At 38.4% G+C, this 17,222-nt stretch overlaps 2 protein-coding genes across 2 annotated transcripts; both read right to left on the reverse strand.

Annotated features, from left to right (window-relative positions):
- Positions 1-6,607: 6,607 nt before the first annotated feature.
- Positions 6,608-10,658, reverse strand: ube2wa (ubiquitin conjugating enzyme E2 Wa). Its single transcript, XM_060873313.1, has 6 exons — positions 10,602-10,658; positions 9,746-9,837; positions 9,477-9,579; positions 9,234-9,389; positions 8,628-8,703; positions 6,608-8,542 (listed from the first exon to the last, which is right to left on the reverse strand). The coding sequence occupies exons 1-6, from the start codon at positions 10,614-10,616 to the stop codon at positions 8,529-8,531; spliced, it is 456 nt and encodes a 151-aa protein (XP_060729296.1). The 5' UTR covers positions 10,617-10,658; the 3' UTR covers positions 6,608-8,528.
- A 3,534-nt stretch (positions 10,659-14,192) lies between these two features.
- On the reverse strand, positions 14,193-17,212 carry elocb (elongin C paralog b). The gene is made up of 4 exons (XM_060873317.1): positions 17,097-17,212; positions 16,708-16,736; positions 16,106-16,249; positions 14,193-14,647 (listed from the first exon to the last, which is right to left on the reverse strand). Exons 2-4 carry the CDS (start codon positions 16,709-16,711, stop codon positions 14,457-14,459), a joined length of 339 nt encoding a protein of 112 aa, XP_060729300.1. The 5' UTR covers positions 16,712-16,736; positions 17,097-17,212; the 3' UTR covers positions 14,193-14,456.
- Positions 17,213-17,222: the final 10 nt, after the last annotated feature.

The following is a 17,222-nucleotide window of genomic DNA, read 5'->3' on the forward strand; positions in this document are numbered from 1 at the left end:
TTTTCGCCCAACTTTTACGAAGTATTGTATATTTATATTTGCAATATTTATCATTGTTACAATAAATATTTTCATCTAAAAGAAAGTGTTTAGTTTTTTTTTTTTTACAATACAATTACAGTAGAAATCTTGTTGAAATAAAAAAAAAAGAAAACGTAATTTTTAATAATAACTGCATAAATTGCTGTGGTGTACAAAGAATAAACCACACGGGGTCATGCAGTTAGAGGAAAATAATCAACATTAGAGTGAACACCACCTTATCACCTAGCACTATAACACAAGCACAAACACACACACACACACACACCCTTACCTGTTATACACAATAAGATTATGATTGTGATGAAAGCTGAAGAAAGTTACTTAGAAAAAGTTACTTACAGTTATTATTACTCTTATAAAGTATAAACATTAAATGGTATGATTGTTATGATTTAATGTAATAGCAATAATTAATCCAATATTATATTTTGAATATTAATATTAGAAGCTGTTTCTATGTTTATCTGTAATTATCCCATGAACCCTTAAAAGAATAGTTTTTTTTTCTGAGAGTGTCTGTCTTAACTGGCTACAGTGCACTCAGAAACACCACATTGTTGCTCATTATTTTCTTCTTATCACCTTGAACCTGTGAGGAGTTTAACACTCAGGTCACTCTTAGAGGAGAGTTCTTCAGGGGTTCTCCAAGAGGTCACTTTATAATTAAGGGATCTTAAGCCTGTCAAAATGTTTGACTGGGCTTCTAGAGAACACCATTAAGGTTCCCATATTATACTTGTGAATAATGTATAAACTAACAAAACCGACCCACACACACGTCAGTCGATCTCAAACTCACTTCATTTATTTCAGCAATAAAAAAGGAACGTCATGGATCAGATTTCATGATTTCCGAGTCGGTATTTTCTAAAGCGCACACACTTCCTGTGGAACACTCCACATGATTAAGATAAGTGACTCTCCCTCACTTCTGCTTTGTCTATGACTCATGACTCACTGCGTGTGAATAGGATTCCCTTTTCTCCCTCCAGGAACCAGACTGAGCACATGCAAACTCAAACAGCAGCTCAGCTCTGACATTTCACTCCCTCACTGCCTTAATTCAAAAGGAATGTGTGTAAGAGAGATAGAGAGAGAGAGAGAGAGAGATTTCCAGTCAACGTGCGTAGAGGAACGCTAAAAAGTATGTCTTCCCAAAAATTCAGTTTACTATTACAGTGTGTCATCATCATCACACGTCATCATTTGTTGCAGATGTAGATTAGATGACTGTCTTTTGCATTTTTTATCGCAGACTTTTTTAATGTCCTATTATACACAGCACATAAAGACAGTAATAACACCTGTAACAGTGTAATCAACTGTATTAACACCTTTAATGGAGTGTAAAGGACTGTAATAAGACCTGTAAAAGACCTTAATAGACTGCAACAACACCTGTATCAGAGTGTAATGGACTGTAATAAGACCTGTAACAGAGCTTTATTGACTGTAGTAAGACCTGTAACTGAGTGTAATAGATTACAATGACATATGACACAATGTAATCAACTGTAATAGGACCTGTAACAGGGTGTAATCAACTGTAATAACACCTGTAACAGGGCATAATAGTCTGTAATAACACCTGCAACAGGGCATAATAGTCTGTAATAACACCTGCAACAGAGCATAATAATCTGTAATAAGACCTGTAACAGAGCATAATAGTCTGTAATAACACCTGCAACAGAGCATAATAATCTGTAATAAGACCTGTAACAGAGCACTATCGACTGTAATAAGACCTGAAACATAGCGTAATAGACTGTAATAAAACCTGAAACAGAGCATAATAGACTGTAATAAGACCTGAAACAGAGCGTTATCAACTGTAATAACACCTGTAACAGAGCATAATAGACTGTAATAACACCTGTAACAGAGCATAATAAACTGTAATAACACCTGTAACAGAGCATAATAGTCTGTAATAACACCTGTAACAGTGCATAATAGTCTGTAATAACACCTGTAACAGAGCTTAATAGTCTGTAATAACACCTGTAACAGAGCATAATAGTCTGTAATAACACCTGTAACAGAGCATAATCGTCTGTAATAAGACCTGTAACAGAGCATAATAGTCTGTAATAAGACCTGTAACAGAGCGTTATCGACTGTAATAAGACCTGAAACATAGCGTAATAGACTGTAATAAGACCTGTAACAGAGCGTTATCAACTGTAATAAGACCAGTAACAGAGTGTAATCAACTGTATTAACACCTGTAACAGTGTAATCGACTGTAATAACAATGTAATAACACCTGTAACAGGGTGTAATCGACTGTAATAAGACCTGTAACAGAGTGTAATCAACTGTATTACCACCTGTAACAGTGTAATCGACTGTAATAACCCCTGTAACAGAGCGTAATAGACTGTAAAAACACCTGTAACAGAGCGTTATCAACTGAAATAAAACCTGTAACTGAGTGTAGTAGACTGTAATTAGACCTGTAACAGAGTGTAATCAACTGCATTAACATATGAAACAGAGTGTAATCAACTGCAATAACATGGACTGTAATAACACGGACTGTAATAACACCTGTAACAGAGCGTAATCGACTGTAATAACACCTGTAACAGAGCGTTATCGACTGTAATAAAACCTGTAACTGAGTGTAATAGACTGTAATAACACCTGTAGCAGAGTGTAATCAACTGTAATAACACCTGTAACAGAATGTAATTGACTGTAATAACATGAACTGTAATAACACCTGTAATAAATGAATACACATGAGCATGTAATGTAAGGTGAAATGTATATTATATGTATTTTTCAACTTGTTACAGTACAATTATTACTGCTGTTTATTGAGAAAAGAAAAGATTTATTGAGAAAATTCTTCTTAGTTCTATGACTATAGGTTTGAGGAATTTTGCATTTTATATAAACGTAACCATACTACTGTACCGCATACTATACCGACAATCATACTGTCTGTATTATTATAGCTAACTATGGATTCACTGGGGATTTTTTATTTCCTCAGGGTGCGATTTGTGTTTCCAGGTACATATGAGTGAGTGTGTATGAGGTCATCGTCATCACAACGATAAGGGGATCAACATTCTCAGGATATTCAATTATTATACGAGCGAAATGGTTTTCTATTAATAGCATCCTGATATTTTTAACTAAAATATAGAGAAAGTGCAAATGTTAATCTAATCACATGGAATAAACCTGTCTATGATTCTTGATTCATCAGTAATGGAATGTTATGCTGTAACCTAATGCTGTCCTTATCTAAAAATAAGTCCTAGTCATTATCTCTAATGTGACAGTCTGCTTTATCTGATCAGAGACCCTGGACTTCCTCAAAAATCTCCTTCCACTTGTTTTAGCGAAGTTAACATGTCTAATCTCATTAGTGTCTTCTTTGGGAGCTCAGATAACACAATAAGGTCATTTCTTTCTGTTCAAGATTCATCTGCTCAGGACACTCGTTTCTCAATAAACATTATTTTGAGTAGTGACTAACACTCATGACTAGACTGCCTTAAAAAAATCTGAATTAAAAAATGGGAAGATTACACTCTCCAAAATTCCCAGTTTTACTACAAAGATCATTTATTAGTGTCTGTGCTGATTCACAACTCGTCACTGTTCACCTTTAACTGTGGCTGGAATAAAAAAGACTCCATTGTCATGCCGAGGGTCTGAAGAGGTGGAAAGTTAATCAAAGAAGCGAACGCTGAACTTTTACTGAAATAGATTTTGATGAAAAATACAAAGAAACCCAATCTCAGCTACGTGATCTTTGGAATTAAATGCCTTAAAGAAAGCCACCTCAAGCATCAAGTTACTTATAAACATTCGCCTCATGAATCTCCTTCTTTGTTTGAATCTTTTTTTTATTATTATTATTATTAGGGGTCAAGCCCCGAAGGGGCGTAGACACCTATTGTTATCGTTAGTTTTCTTCTTCTTATTATTATTATTATTCCTCTTCCGCCATTGAACTCAATGGCAGCCCATAGAACTGTACGTAGGAAAGTTATGAAATTTGGCACACATGTAGAGGCCAGTCTTAGAAGTTACTGTAGCAACTTTGGTGTGTCTAGCTCAAACCCTCTAGCGCCACCAACAGTCCAAAAACCCAATTTTGTGCTGACTCGTAAGGCCTAGAGGCAAAATTCTTGCATCAGAATCAGAAAGGTCTTTATTGCCAAGTATGTTTTCACATATGAGGAACACACACACACTTACACACACACTCACTCACTCACACTAGCACACTCACATACTCACACACACACAGACACACACAGACACACTTTATTGCCAAGTATGTTTTCACATACGAGGAACACACACACACACTTACACACACAAACACACACACTCTCACACAGACACACACAGACACTCACACACACTCACACGGGGTCAAGCCGATCAGATGCGCTCAGAACATGTCGCTGATGAACCATACCAAGTTTCCACACTCGCACACACTCTCTCTCTCACACACACACACACTCACACAGACACTCACACACACACACTTTATTGCCAAGTATGTTTTCACATACGAGGAACACACACACACACACACACACAGACACTCACACACACATACAATCACGTTGTATATTTATATAGGTCTCTCACTCGCTCTGTCTGTCTGTCTGTCTGTTCATGGTAAACACACACTCACACACTCACACAGACACACTCACACACACTTTATTGCCAAGTATGTTTTCACATACGAGGAACACACACACACACTCTCTCTCACACACACACACACACACACTCACACACAGACACTCACACACAGACACTCACACACACACATACAATCACGCTGTATATTTATATAAGTACAATGGGCATCTGTCTGTCTGTCTCTCTCTGTCGCTCTGTCTGTCTGTCTCTGTTCATGGTAAACATTTGAACACACAGCGCCTGAGCTGTCACTTTATTTTCTCCTTGTGGTAAGCGCTCTTCAGTGTGTCCTCTACTCTCATCAGTCTTCCTGTAAATCCACAGCGTCACAGAGCTCCGTTTCTGCTTTCAGGGGAACTTGTGAGGTTTGGTGCATATGTTTAATTCTATATAAATAAAATATGCTGTAAGAGTAAAATGTCTGTCACAGTCACAGTCAGTGGACTTTTAAAATGAGTAAAGTTCCACATGAGACAGCAGAAAACGCCTTTCCTGAGAAGTCAGAGAACCCAGGGTCAAAGCTCATGGGCGTAATAGTATAAAGAAATGAGGATGGACTTGAAGGTGGTGGGTGCAAAAAAGAAAAGAAAAAACCTTCCCAGAAAGCGGTGAGCAGATGTGTGTTTTGGCGAAGTGTTCCTTCAGTTAAAACACAAAGTTTAACGACAAAGTTCATGCTGATAAATTTGCCTTTCCATGTCCTTTATTTATTAGACCGATGGTTATGTGCCAAAATAAAGAAAGAAAGCTTTTCTGAGCAGATTTGATTATTTTGTGAGGAAAAAAGCTGGAAAAGTTGGAAAAGACAGCGTTAAGCTCAAAAACAGTGTTTTACAAACTGTCTGTTTATTTAAATATTAACCCTAGTATTTACAGCTCAGTGTTGTCACATCATTACTGAGGTGTAGACTGTTCTGGTAAAGCCGACACTGTGGAATATGAGACTTGAGAATTTGTAAATTAGGCTGTTTTTCTCTCTTACTCACCAGTTACTTATAAACAGACATCACACTGAATGTTTCTGTTAAATACCTCAATCAGGGAAGGTTTTCACCCTGAGTACACGTCACTCCATAACTGGGTCATCTGTCAGCTGGAGATGTTTCTTTAGCCTTTTCTTCTTCCTTCCTCACTCAAATCACCACTGCAATGCAATCTGTTATTTCAAACGTGTGCCTTATTACAAAATAGATTTCAGTGAAACTTCAGTAAAGATTCCAAACAACTCGCTCACACACACACTAAGCTATGAACCCTTAAAGAACACTTTTTGTGTGTTTGTGTGAGAATGTTGAACAAACCCCAATTAATTCAATATTAATGTTGTTTTCTTAACCTTTTGTACTTTCTGCAATATTTCTCATGTTCTGTAAAGCTGCTTTGAGACAATGTCCATTGTTCAAAATGCTATACAAAGAAAATAAAAATTGAAAATTGTATTATTTTACTAAATTTCTTTTTAAACTGATTTTCTTGATCAGTGCTTTATTGTTAAATTTTGAAACAGAGCATTTTGTCTTCATATAGAAATGTTTAAAACCTAAATTTTGAAACCAAAAACATTACAATTGATCATTCCAAACACTATAATTTTGAAGGCAGCATCAATAAGCACACCACTATAAGTGGTGTGCTTATTGATGCTGCCCTCTAGAGGAACCAGTGGGAACAAGAGGGGAATTTTCTCACTTCCTGAGCTGTGTAGCTTCACTCCATGTTCATCTTATAATAATAAAATAATAATAAATAAAGTGCATGGACTAATTGGACAAAATGAAAAATACAAACACAGACTGTAGTCATTCAAAATATATTATATTTTTTAAATTCAAACATTGTTTAAATATTAAATAACAAAAAAAAAAAACATCGCATTATCAAATTAAAAATTACTAAACTTTAAAGCCAGAGCCAAAAATCATTCAGAAATCAGAACACGCATGCATGTGCGCACACGCATGCACACTGTTACTGAGCTCTGAACAGATCTAGTCCTGTCACAAGCTGGGGCTTTAAACACCAGAGATAATATACCAGGAAAAAAAAGAAAAAAAAAGAACACAAACCGCCTTCATAAAGCAGCACTGCGGTATTACAAAGCATTCACCTGTTACACCTCAAAAACCTCAATCAGAACATAATAGAAGGGTCAAGTGGTTATTTTCATTATTCCCCCCCCCCCAGTTATACTTTAAAATGAAATAGATTGCTGAACAGTAACAGTGCTGTTTGTGATCTGCAATATTGTGTATAATTCAATTATATGTTGCAGAACTTATATAAACGAAAATGTCTACAACATGAGAACTGAAGCGAGCCTTCACTCTGCAGTACACACAGAATGTTAAAGGTTAAAATGCTGACACACACTTGCTGACCGAATTTTTGCCTTTTAAAGAAAATCCATTTTTAAATTAAACCTTTTTTGACCTGTAGATCCATTTTCACATTGGCTAACATTTCCCTACATTACCCACAATGCCTTTCAGCCATGTGCCAATAGTGGTGCACTGGGGTTTGTCTCTTAAGTCAGCTCTAGCTACAGAGAGTGATTCTCTGTGAAATCAGTGCGACACACAACCACAAATTCTGCAAACCAGAAATTTAATGTGGTTCAGGGTTTAGTTTTACTGTAACTTCTGCACTCCAGGTTCGATGGTCAACAAAAACCACTTTCAGATACAAATACAGCTTTAAAAAGCTGGAGCCTAATGGGGCAGAGTCATAATAAAGCAAATAAATTAATTAAATTCCCACAAAACAGACACCAAAACTCTTAGCTGATCGACTGCATACAGAATAAGAAGGCTTATTTTAAAAAATGGTTTTGCAAAAGCGAGTTTTACATTTATCTGCTCATCTAAAATAAATTTATTTATTTTGTTATACAATTTACATGCCTGGACTGACTGCCTTTACACAAAGGCTTAATTATTGCACAAAACATCAACCTAGAAGGAAAGAAAGAAGAAGAACAAATAAATAAAACAAAACAACCGCTTGTCTGCTGATACCGTGACAGTGCCAGGCCTGGTGATGGGGCTTATTCAGAACCTGTTTCAGCTCGAACACGGTTTTATGGACCAAAGAGACACTTGACTAAACACGCGGACCAAAGAAGTGAGAGCTTGTGGGTGATGTGAGGCGAGCTGTTTGCTGCTTTGTTATTGTAACAAACGGCTAAAAGAAAGTTGATATGTAGCTAAAAATGCTTAACATTTTAAAGGCTGTAACTTTTTAAAGAATTACTAACACCCTTAAAACAGCTACATTGGTGACTCTAATCATGTAATGTAAATATGTGCTCAGGTTTGTTGATACATTTCAGAGACATCACATCGACTTTGGAAGATTATATTAAATAAATATAGCGTGAATTACTGGTCCAAGGAACAAACTGTACGGAAGCCATATTGCTAATCCTAATGCACAGTTACAGGTTCAGAATAAATAAGTAATCATGATGCACTGCAGATGAACGGCGCTTAGTAAACCGGATCCCAGAACCAGCACCGGCTCCACTGTGTCAGAGGAAAAGAGGTAAAAAGTGATCCAGCGCTAATCTCACCATGTAGAAACCCTCTAAGTACACGCATCATCCGTGTTTCTCAATGAACACATGTGGAGTTTTACATTCCTGGAGTCAGATCAGGTTTTTTTCAGCTTGCTGATGTGTACCGCTCCCAAAACGCCATTTCTCTAAAGAGGTCCGCTCATTCCTAAGACCGTAGGACTGAAAACTGCCAGTGTACTGTCCGTGAGCCTGTTTATAACTGCTAAAAGTCCCAGTGCTACTAACATGTGTCATCTGTAAGGAGACAGAGTAGAAATAAACAACAGCATGCTGGGTTACTGTACGAAAAGGAAATAACAGCTGTGAACAGATCACTCACCGTGATACCACCACTTTGTCTTCTTTGGGTTTTTATTACATGTTCGTACGTAGAAGGAGTTATCGGGTGGACGATGCTACAGAGAGAGGAGCAGAACTCAGAAACACAAAACTCAGAGCCGTTAACATTCTGACCACTGATTACCATAGTTACAGCAAAGCTATTTGTTTATCTCTCCTGCATGGTAACCAGCAGTAAAATTACTCACTTGTATCTAACATCTAGAAAGCAAAGTGACGACAATGTTACCCGCTTGGTAACCATGGTAATATTAATGCTAGTGTCCAGAAAAGATGAAGCAGAAAATAATATTTTACACATGAAAAAAAAACAAACACCTTTTTGTGTGGTTAAACACCAAAAAACCAATCATTAATAAAATGCTGCCATAAATTAAACATATGGGGGGAAAAATAAGATCTTTAAGTTACCACTAGAGGACACATTGGAAACTCTGGAGTCTCGAGTTCATCCAATTCCTGACCAGACCAGTTTCTACTAGTTATATGCACCAGGAGAAAACCGGTCGAGCCTGTCTAGCAAGCTGCAGCAGTGGTGGTGTCTAACACACTGTTCAATTCAGGTTTTTACAGATGTGAGACTGACCTTCTCCTTACAGCTGGATAGCATGCTGATAATGCTAAGGCACACAGACTGGACAGACAGAGCTGGACTCCAGTCCTCTGTTAAAATAGACAGACAGATGTGTCCGTTGCTGTAGACGTGCGGATGGACTGGAATGTTCTCGCCGGTAAACATGACCTGTATGACATTGAGAACAGAAGTCAAGATGAAGGACACCTGAAGAAGTGATAAAAACAGTGTGCACCTGACACTTATGAGGTTCACCTGAGGAGAGTCGAATGGGTATCGGCTGCTAAACTTAAAGAGAAGCTGGAACTTCTCGCCCTCGTACAGGGTTCCAGGAGCGCCCTCCATATCTATAAACCACCTGGACACAAGATGCAAGTGAGAAACCGCCAACAATGAATAAACACACTCATCAATGCTCTGTGTGTAAGAAACCACTGCATCCATAACAGTGAAAACCTCATTCTGTATAAATCGAAAAAATAAACAAACAAACAAACAAATAAATAAATAAAACGAGCACCTACTCTGTGATTGTATTCTGAACACTTCTTTCATTCAGAGTCATTCCTGGAGGTGGATCATTCTGCAAAGCCAACAGTTCTTTCTGCAACCGTTTCTAGAAAGATAAACAATAAATATAGAAAAATCAAAATAAACATAGAAAAAAATAAAGAAAAATAAACATAGCCGTGTGCACAATTTTGTACACCCCACTTTGTACTAGCTGTAAGGAAGAAAAACACCACCAATTTCTGATTCAGCAGTCAATCCTCAGCCTAATGTGCAGCTCTTAAAAGTTTGTGAACCACTTCAAGCTGCTCAGGTAATTAATTTTCCTGTCTCCTTATTAACGAGTGTTCTACAATTTGTTCGGTCTTATTTTAACACTTTCTTAAGGTTATTTACAGAACTAAGATTTATACATCAAAAAGGGATCAAATTCTTTCACACAAATGAGTGAAAAAAAGACTGAATATCGAACAAAACAAAACATTTCTACAACTAAAAGGTGCTACCTAGTTAATTATTTTAATCATTCGTTAGCATTTCCAAAACAAAACAAAACAAAACAAAACAAAACAAAACAAAAACACCCTCATGATTAGTCTCACCATGGATAAACATTCCAATGTGGGTAAAATGTTTTGTTTTGAAGGTAATGCTAAGCTAAAGCTACACACTCGACTAGCTAACACAAGTGCCAAAGAGTAGCTGGATTAATATTCGTGTTTTTCGAAGTCCATTCATAACTAACCACTTAACAAACACACACTGAATAAAGTAATCTGCCTGAAATCATAGCTGCTAGCGATATGCATTCAAATCTCCCTCTAACTGTTTGAATTAACTCGATTTGTTTACTATAGTTTTGCTACTCACCTGCATCGACGCCATGTTGGAACTCCCTAAGTTCTAGACGCGTTATTTTTTTACCCACGTCCGTGTTTGGACAAGTCCCGCCTCCTGCTCTACTATAGGCTAGCTTTAGCTCTATCCTGATTCCAGATTGGCTAATTATATCCCAGTCATACATTGTGATTGGTTAGGTAAGTGAACGCCTCTAACAACGAATCTTAATGGCTAACTATAGCCAAACTAACTAATGTATTAGTCAGTGCTTTTTATGGACATTTATTTATGTTTATTGTGCAGAGGCCCTTATCCAGAGAGACTTCATAAAGTGCTTTGAAGTATTAATAAATACATACTTTTTGATACTGGTCACAAACGTAGTTAAGGTCTTCTTTGAACGACTGCTCTTGATGCTGGTCTTCTTTGTACCCTGAGAAATGGTGGCCAGAACAAATGGCCAAAAGGTCAATTCAGTCTTCCATTCTGTGAATAACCTTTTCTATCATGCATAGAATTTCTTACTCATGTTCATGAAGCGTGTTTATGATGACCGTCATTTCGTAGGTAGATTATCATGTTGGCAAAAAAACCATTAGAAATGCTGTACAGGGTCGACTACAATACTCAAACAGGCTGTGGTATTCAAGCCATGAGTGATTGGCCAGTGTTCAACTGGCCAGTTTTTTGAGCCTGTACCCACTGCAGCCTCAGAATTCAATTCTTGTCTGACAGAAGAGGCAAACAGTATGGGCATCTGCTGTAAGCTCATCCACCTCAGGGTTCCACACGGTGTGCATACTGAGATCAGAATCAGAATCAGCAAGAGCTTTATTGCTGGGTATGTTTTCACATGCGAGGAATTTGTTTTAGTGACAGAAGCTCCACAGTGTAACAGAATGACATATACAAATTGTATTTACAAATGTACAAGTGTGAAATGTGCAATTTAAATATACATAGTGTGTGTTTTAAGTAAATAATGTGTAAGAATAGTGTTGTGTGTTCCGTGTATGTCAGGTGTTCATCAGATGGATTGCCTGAGGGAAGAAACTGTCCCTATGTCTTGTTGTTTTGGTGCTCAGGGCTCTGTAGTGTTGACCAGATGGCAACAGTTCAAAGAGTGAGTGTGCTGGATGTGAGGGGTCCAGAGTGTTTGTGTTTGCCCTTTTGCTCACTCTGGAGAAGTACATATCTTGGAGAGTGGGGAGAGTTGTGCCAATGGTTCGATCAGCGGTCCGGACTACCCTCTGTAGTCTGAGGTCAGATTTGGTATCTGAGCTGAACCAAACAGTAATTGAGGTGCAGAGGATGGATTCGATGATGGCAGTGTAGAACTGTTTCAGCAGATCCTGTGGCAGGTTGAACTTCCTCAGCTGGCGAAGGAAGTACAACCTCTGCTGAGCCTTTTTCACAGTGGAGTCTATGTGAATGTCCCACTTCAGGTCCTGGGAGATTGTGGTTCCCAGGAATCTGAATGACTCCACTGCTGTCACAATGCTGTCCATGATGGTAAGTGGGGGGAAAGCAGGGGGGTTTCTCCTGAAGGCCGGTTACTCCACTTCCATCTCCACTGTCTTGAGCGTGTTCAGCTCCAGGTTGTTAAGACTGCACCAGACAGCCAGCAGTTCAACCTCCAGTCTGTAGGCAGACTCGTCACCATCCTGGATGAGGCCTAACAGTGTGGTGTCGTCTGCAAACTTCAGGAGCTTGAAAGAGGGGTCATTAGAGGTGCAGTCATTTGTGTACAGGGAGAAGAGCAGTGGGGAGAGGACACAACCCTGAGGAGCGCCAGTGCTGCTGGTGTGGGTGCTGGATTTGAGTTTTCCCAGTCTCACTAGCTGCTGCCTGTCTGTCAGAAAGCTGGTGATCCACTGACAGACAGAGGAGGGCACAGAGAGCTGGGTTAATTTGGGCTGGAGGAGTGATGGGATGATGGTGTTAAAAGCAGAGCTGAAGCCCACAAACAGGATCCTCACATAAGTCCTTGGTCTGTCCAGATGCTGCAGAACATAATGCAGTCCCATATTGACCGCATTATTCACAGACCTGTTTGCTCTGTAGGCAAACTGCAGATGGTCCAGTAAGGGTCCAGTGATGTCCTTCAGATAAGCCAAAACCAGTCTTTCAAATGATTTCATGACCACAGACGTTAGAGCCACAGGTCTGTAGTCATTAAGTCCGGTAATTTTGGGTTTCTTTGGGACAGGGATGATGGTGGAGCTTTTGAAGCATGAGGGGACTTCGCACAGCTCCAGTGATCTGTTGAAGATCAGTGTGAAGTTGTGGGCCAGCTGGTCAGCACAGGTTTTCAGACAGGCTGGTGAAACGCTGTCTGGGCCTGGTGCCTTTCATCTCTTGATCTTCCTGAAGACATGACACACATCATCTTCACTGAACTGAATTTTATTTGTGGCGGAGTCGGGGGGTTACAGGAGGTGTGAATTGGGCTTTTTCAAACCTGCAATAGAACTCACCAGTTGTCCATTCACCACAGTGCGGGGGGATGGTGTTGTGTAGTTGGTGATGGCTTTCAGACCTTTCAACACTGAAGCTGAGTCATTAAAGGAAAACTGAATCCGTAGCTTTTCGGAATAATTCCTCTTTGCCACTCTGATCTCCTTTTCCAGTGTGTATTTGGCCTGTTAGTACAGGACTCTATCCCCATTTCTGTGAACATCTTTGGCCTGACGGAGCTGGCTGAGTTTTGCAGTGAACCATGGTTTGTCATTGTTGTAGGTTAAGTGAGTCCGGGTAGGAATACACAAATCCTCACAGAAACTGATATAGGATGTTACAGTCTCTGTGAGCTTGTCCAAAAACAGTCCACTCAGTGAGAGAGAAACAGGCTTGTAAATCCTGCTCCGCTTCCTTAGTCCATCTTTTTTACAGTCCTTAATACAGGTTTAGCTGATTTCAGTTTCTGCCTGTAGGTCGGTATGAGATGAACTAAACAGTGATCAGAGAGTCCCAGAGCTGCCCGTGGGACAGAGTGATACGCATCCTTTATTGTTGTGTAACAGTGATCCAGTGTCTTACTGTCTCTGGTGGCACATGTAACATGCTGTCTGTATTTTGGCATTTTGGATGCTTTTCTGCTCATAACAATTGTACAAAGTGACTGAGTTACTGTAACCTTTCTGCCAGCTTAAACAATCTGGATATTCTCTCTTATCAGTAAAGTGGTTCTATCTTCAGAACTGCTGTTCGCCTGGTGTTTTTCTTTATTGCACCACTCTGAATAAACTCCAGAGCATTTTGTGTGAAAAACCCCGATCAGATGTTTCTGAAAAGCTCAAACCAGCTCATCTGGTACTTACAATCATGCTCAAAACCACTGAGATTATACTTTTCCTCATTCCGATGTTTGATGTGAACACTACCTGACACTATGTGTTTCTGTGGAATTTGATACATTGCATATAACAGGGAACTCAGGTTTGCACTGATAGAAAAGAGAGCATCTTAAATGTACTTTATTATCTATCACCCAGTGAAGACTAAGATGAAGCTTGTGCAGGTCAATGATATTCTGAAGTGCTCGCTCAGTGATTGGAGGAATTCTCTTATTATTTGTGAATATTCAGTTCTTGTGGAAAACAATAATATAAATTCATCATAAAAGGTATAGACAATAATTTAATAATTGTATTCATTGGAATAGCATTTCACAGCTATTTATTAGTACAGGTGCATAAACAGACTAAGCATGCTGTCTGCTTAACGAATTCCTCGTTAGGAATTTCTGTAGCATAGACAAAACTAAATACGGTGGGAAAAGGGAACTAAAAATTACACATATCCTTCTGCCACACATTTAGACTATTTTTAGTTTAGCAAAAGGTTTTATGAACTCAATCATGTTCAAGGCATACGTTTAACAATCTAACAATCTAAGAAGTTTGCAGCCATGAGCAGTTCCAAGGCGATTTCTGGAGCGATGGGAAACTCTGGGATTTCTGTGGAGCTGTTGGTGTATCGGACTTTGTATGTGAAATACATGCAGACTTTGGAGAGGACATGAGACGGGATCTCTCTGAAATTCACTTCATTTGTTTCATTTTCAGCAAACTGACCTGAAACGAAAAAAGAAAGAAAGGACACATAAATGTAAAGATAAAAACATTTATATAAATCATCTTTAACTACCATCATGCAATAAAAAAAATAAATTAAATATACCTTTGTTGCTGTTTATAGCTGTAAATATCTAATATAAATACAATTCAAATAATGTATTTAACATTAAAATGCTCCAATATTTTCATAATAAATATTAGTACATTGAAATAAATGTCAATATATAGTAATATTTCATTACTATATATACACACACACTATAAAATACATTCTTTTACTAAATTATGTAATTTAAAAAGAATGAAAGTGAAAGTGAATCAATCAACATTGATTCAATCACAAATCACAGTGGAAATCACATTTGTATACCGTATTTTCCGCACTATAAAGCGAATTATAAGGCGCAGTCTCAATTACAGGGTCTATTTCTGTACTTAACCCATACATAAGGCGCACCGTATTATAAGACGCATGCTAAAACATACGGTCTACAAAAAAGGTAACGGAAGCAAAACAGTGAGTTTAGTTGAACTTTATTTAACAATACACACACTATTTAACAATACACACACATTATTTTTTTAATCAATCTTCCCACAAATCCATCAAAGTCCTCATCTACTGTGTCTTCTTAACTTGGCGCAGTTCATTTTTTTGCTTCCTCCACTTCTGAACCATAGATTCATTGATGTTGAATTCTTTCACAGCTGCTCTATTCCCATTTTCAACCGTGTAACTGATAGCCTGTAGTTTGAATTGTGCCTCGTAAACATGTCTCTTCACTGGTGCCATTTTCGGGGGTCCTTAGACAAACACATAGATATAGATATCTATGAGACAAACAAATGTTGTCTTCTGATTTTTATTGGCGGATGACAAACCAACATAAGGTGCATTTACCGCCACCTACTGGACCGAAGTGTGGAGCGCATAATGGTTAGGAAGAAACAAATGTTGTTTTGCAACCTACCGGTAGTATACCTACCGGAGGCGTGGCGGAGGTAAGCGTACGTACTGTATGTATTATGTAATGTTCTCTGATTGGTTTATCGCTGCCAGCATACGTAATGTATGTATTACGTCCTTGTGTCAGCGGGAAATGGTCCGACAGTCAATCAAGTGGAGCGCTTACCAAAGTTGCACGACAACATTTTTACAGATTTTTGAAACTCAGTACACACATAAGGCACACCGGATTATTAGGCGCACGGCCGATTTTTGAGAAAATTTAAGGCTCTTAGGTGCGCCTTATAGTGCAGAAAATACGGTAGTTCTTTCTGCTGCTTTGTAACACTGGGTTCGAGTAAAAGTCCAAATTAGATCAACTGACATGCATTCACGTGTTAAATCTTTGAATCTACAGTTTCATGCTCAGAGGAAAATATAAACATTACTGAGTTACCTTGTAACTCTCAGCTGTGTGTGTGTTTGTGTGTGTTCACGTGAACACTCACCAGGGCCACTCAGCATGGCTTTGATGGTTCCTGATGTCAGTGCGTGTTCTCTCTTCACAATGAACTCGTGACCGTCCGAGGAGATTAGTTTCACGTACATGGCGTCGGGACCTTCACAGCCACCGTACGTCTTCTCTTCACAGTCTGAAAAATGCAAAGTGTGAAAAGTTTGCCAAACTTTCACAGCCACAAGTTCAGCATTTTCCCACAGCAACACATCCCTTAGTGTCACAAACAAGTAAGATTTTATGAAGTAAACAATGTGCTGTACGGTTGTTGTTTTTTTGTCAGATTTACATTTATCTAAACATTTTATGTTTTTGAACAAGTCTCCATGCTGTGTCATTTGACCCTTTTCAGATCTGCTGGTTATGGTGATAATTCCATAAAATATATTCTAATCTGTCAATCCTACACACCACTTGTTCTTAGATCACACTAACAATCGAACCTGCGAACGAGCTGTTGCCATAGAAACAGCCTTTACCCAACCAGTAGACTTTTTCATAGTAGGCTTTTGTTTTTCTTTTTTAAATCATTTCCTTCGTGACAGTGAAAGTAAAAAATAAAAATGACAGACCAAAAAGTGACAGATCTCTTACCCATGTTGTGTTCTTCTGCTTCTTCTTCCCTAGAACACACAAAAGAAATGAATGAGCAGCTAAAAACAAATAAAATACAAGATTTATATTTCGCCCACTGTTTCTTTCTATTCTAGTATTATTCAATTCCTACTATTTCTACCCTCCGTCATTTCTATTCCTTCGCATATGCTGTGGATTTCCTTCAAGTAACTTAAATGTCTGTAAAACGAAAATGAAGTAAAGTCGGCTAGTTAACGTTAGCCTTTAGCATTAAGCTTTTAGTTAACACGGCACAAAGCTGACTCACGTTACCAAGACGAGTATGTGGAAATTAAAACTGGGCTTACTTTCTCATAAAAATATAACATATTATTTCTACGAATAACAAATGTAAAATAAGTATTCACCTCAATATAAACTAACTCAGCTGTCTTTCTCTGCGAAACACTACACGACTGAACTGACTCCCACAACCGGAAGCGTCCTGCTACATCTAAAATAAAAGTATCTTCCGGAAAGTACTCTACAAATTA

The sequence above is a fragment of the Tachysurus vachellii genome, chromosome 1, assembly GCF_030014155.1.
Source record: "Tachysurus vachellii isolate PV-2020 chromosome 1, HZAU_Pvac_v1, whole genome shotgun sequence".
In the NCBI taxonomy this organism is placed as follows: Eukaryota; Metazoa; Chordata; class Actinopteri; order Siluriformes; family Bagridae; genus Tachysurus; species Tachysurus vachellii.

Excerpts from the sequence above, each read along its gene's own strand:
- ube2wa (XM_060873313.1), bottom strand. Across the intron at positions 9,580-9,745 it reads GTTCAGAATACAATCACAGA|GTGGTTTATAGATATGGAGG; the intron begins GTAGGTGCTCGT and ends TCTTGTGTCCAG. Across the intron at positions 8,704-9,233 it reads TATCCAGCTGTAAGGAGAAG|CATCGTCCACCCGATAACTC; the intron begins GTCAGTCTCACA and ends CTCTCTCTGTAG.
- elocb (XM_060873317.1), bottom strand. Across the intron at positions 14,648-16,105 it reads AGCCATGCTGAGTGGCCCTG|GTCAGTTTGCTGAAAATGAA; the intron begins GTGAGTGTTCAC and ends TTTTCGTTTCAG.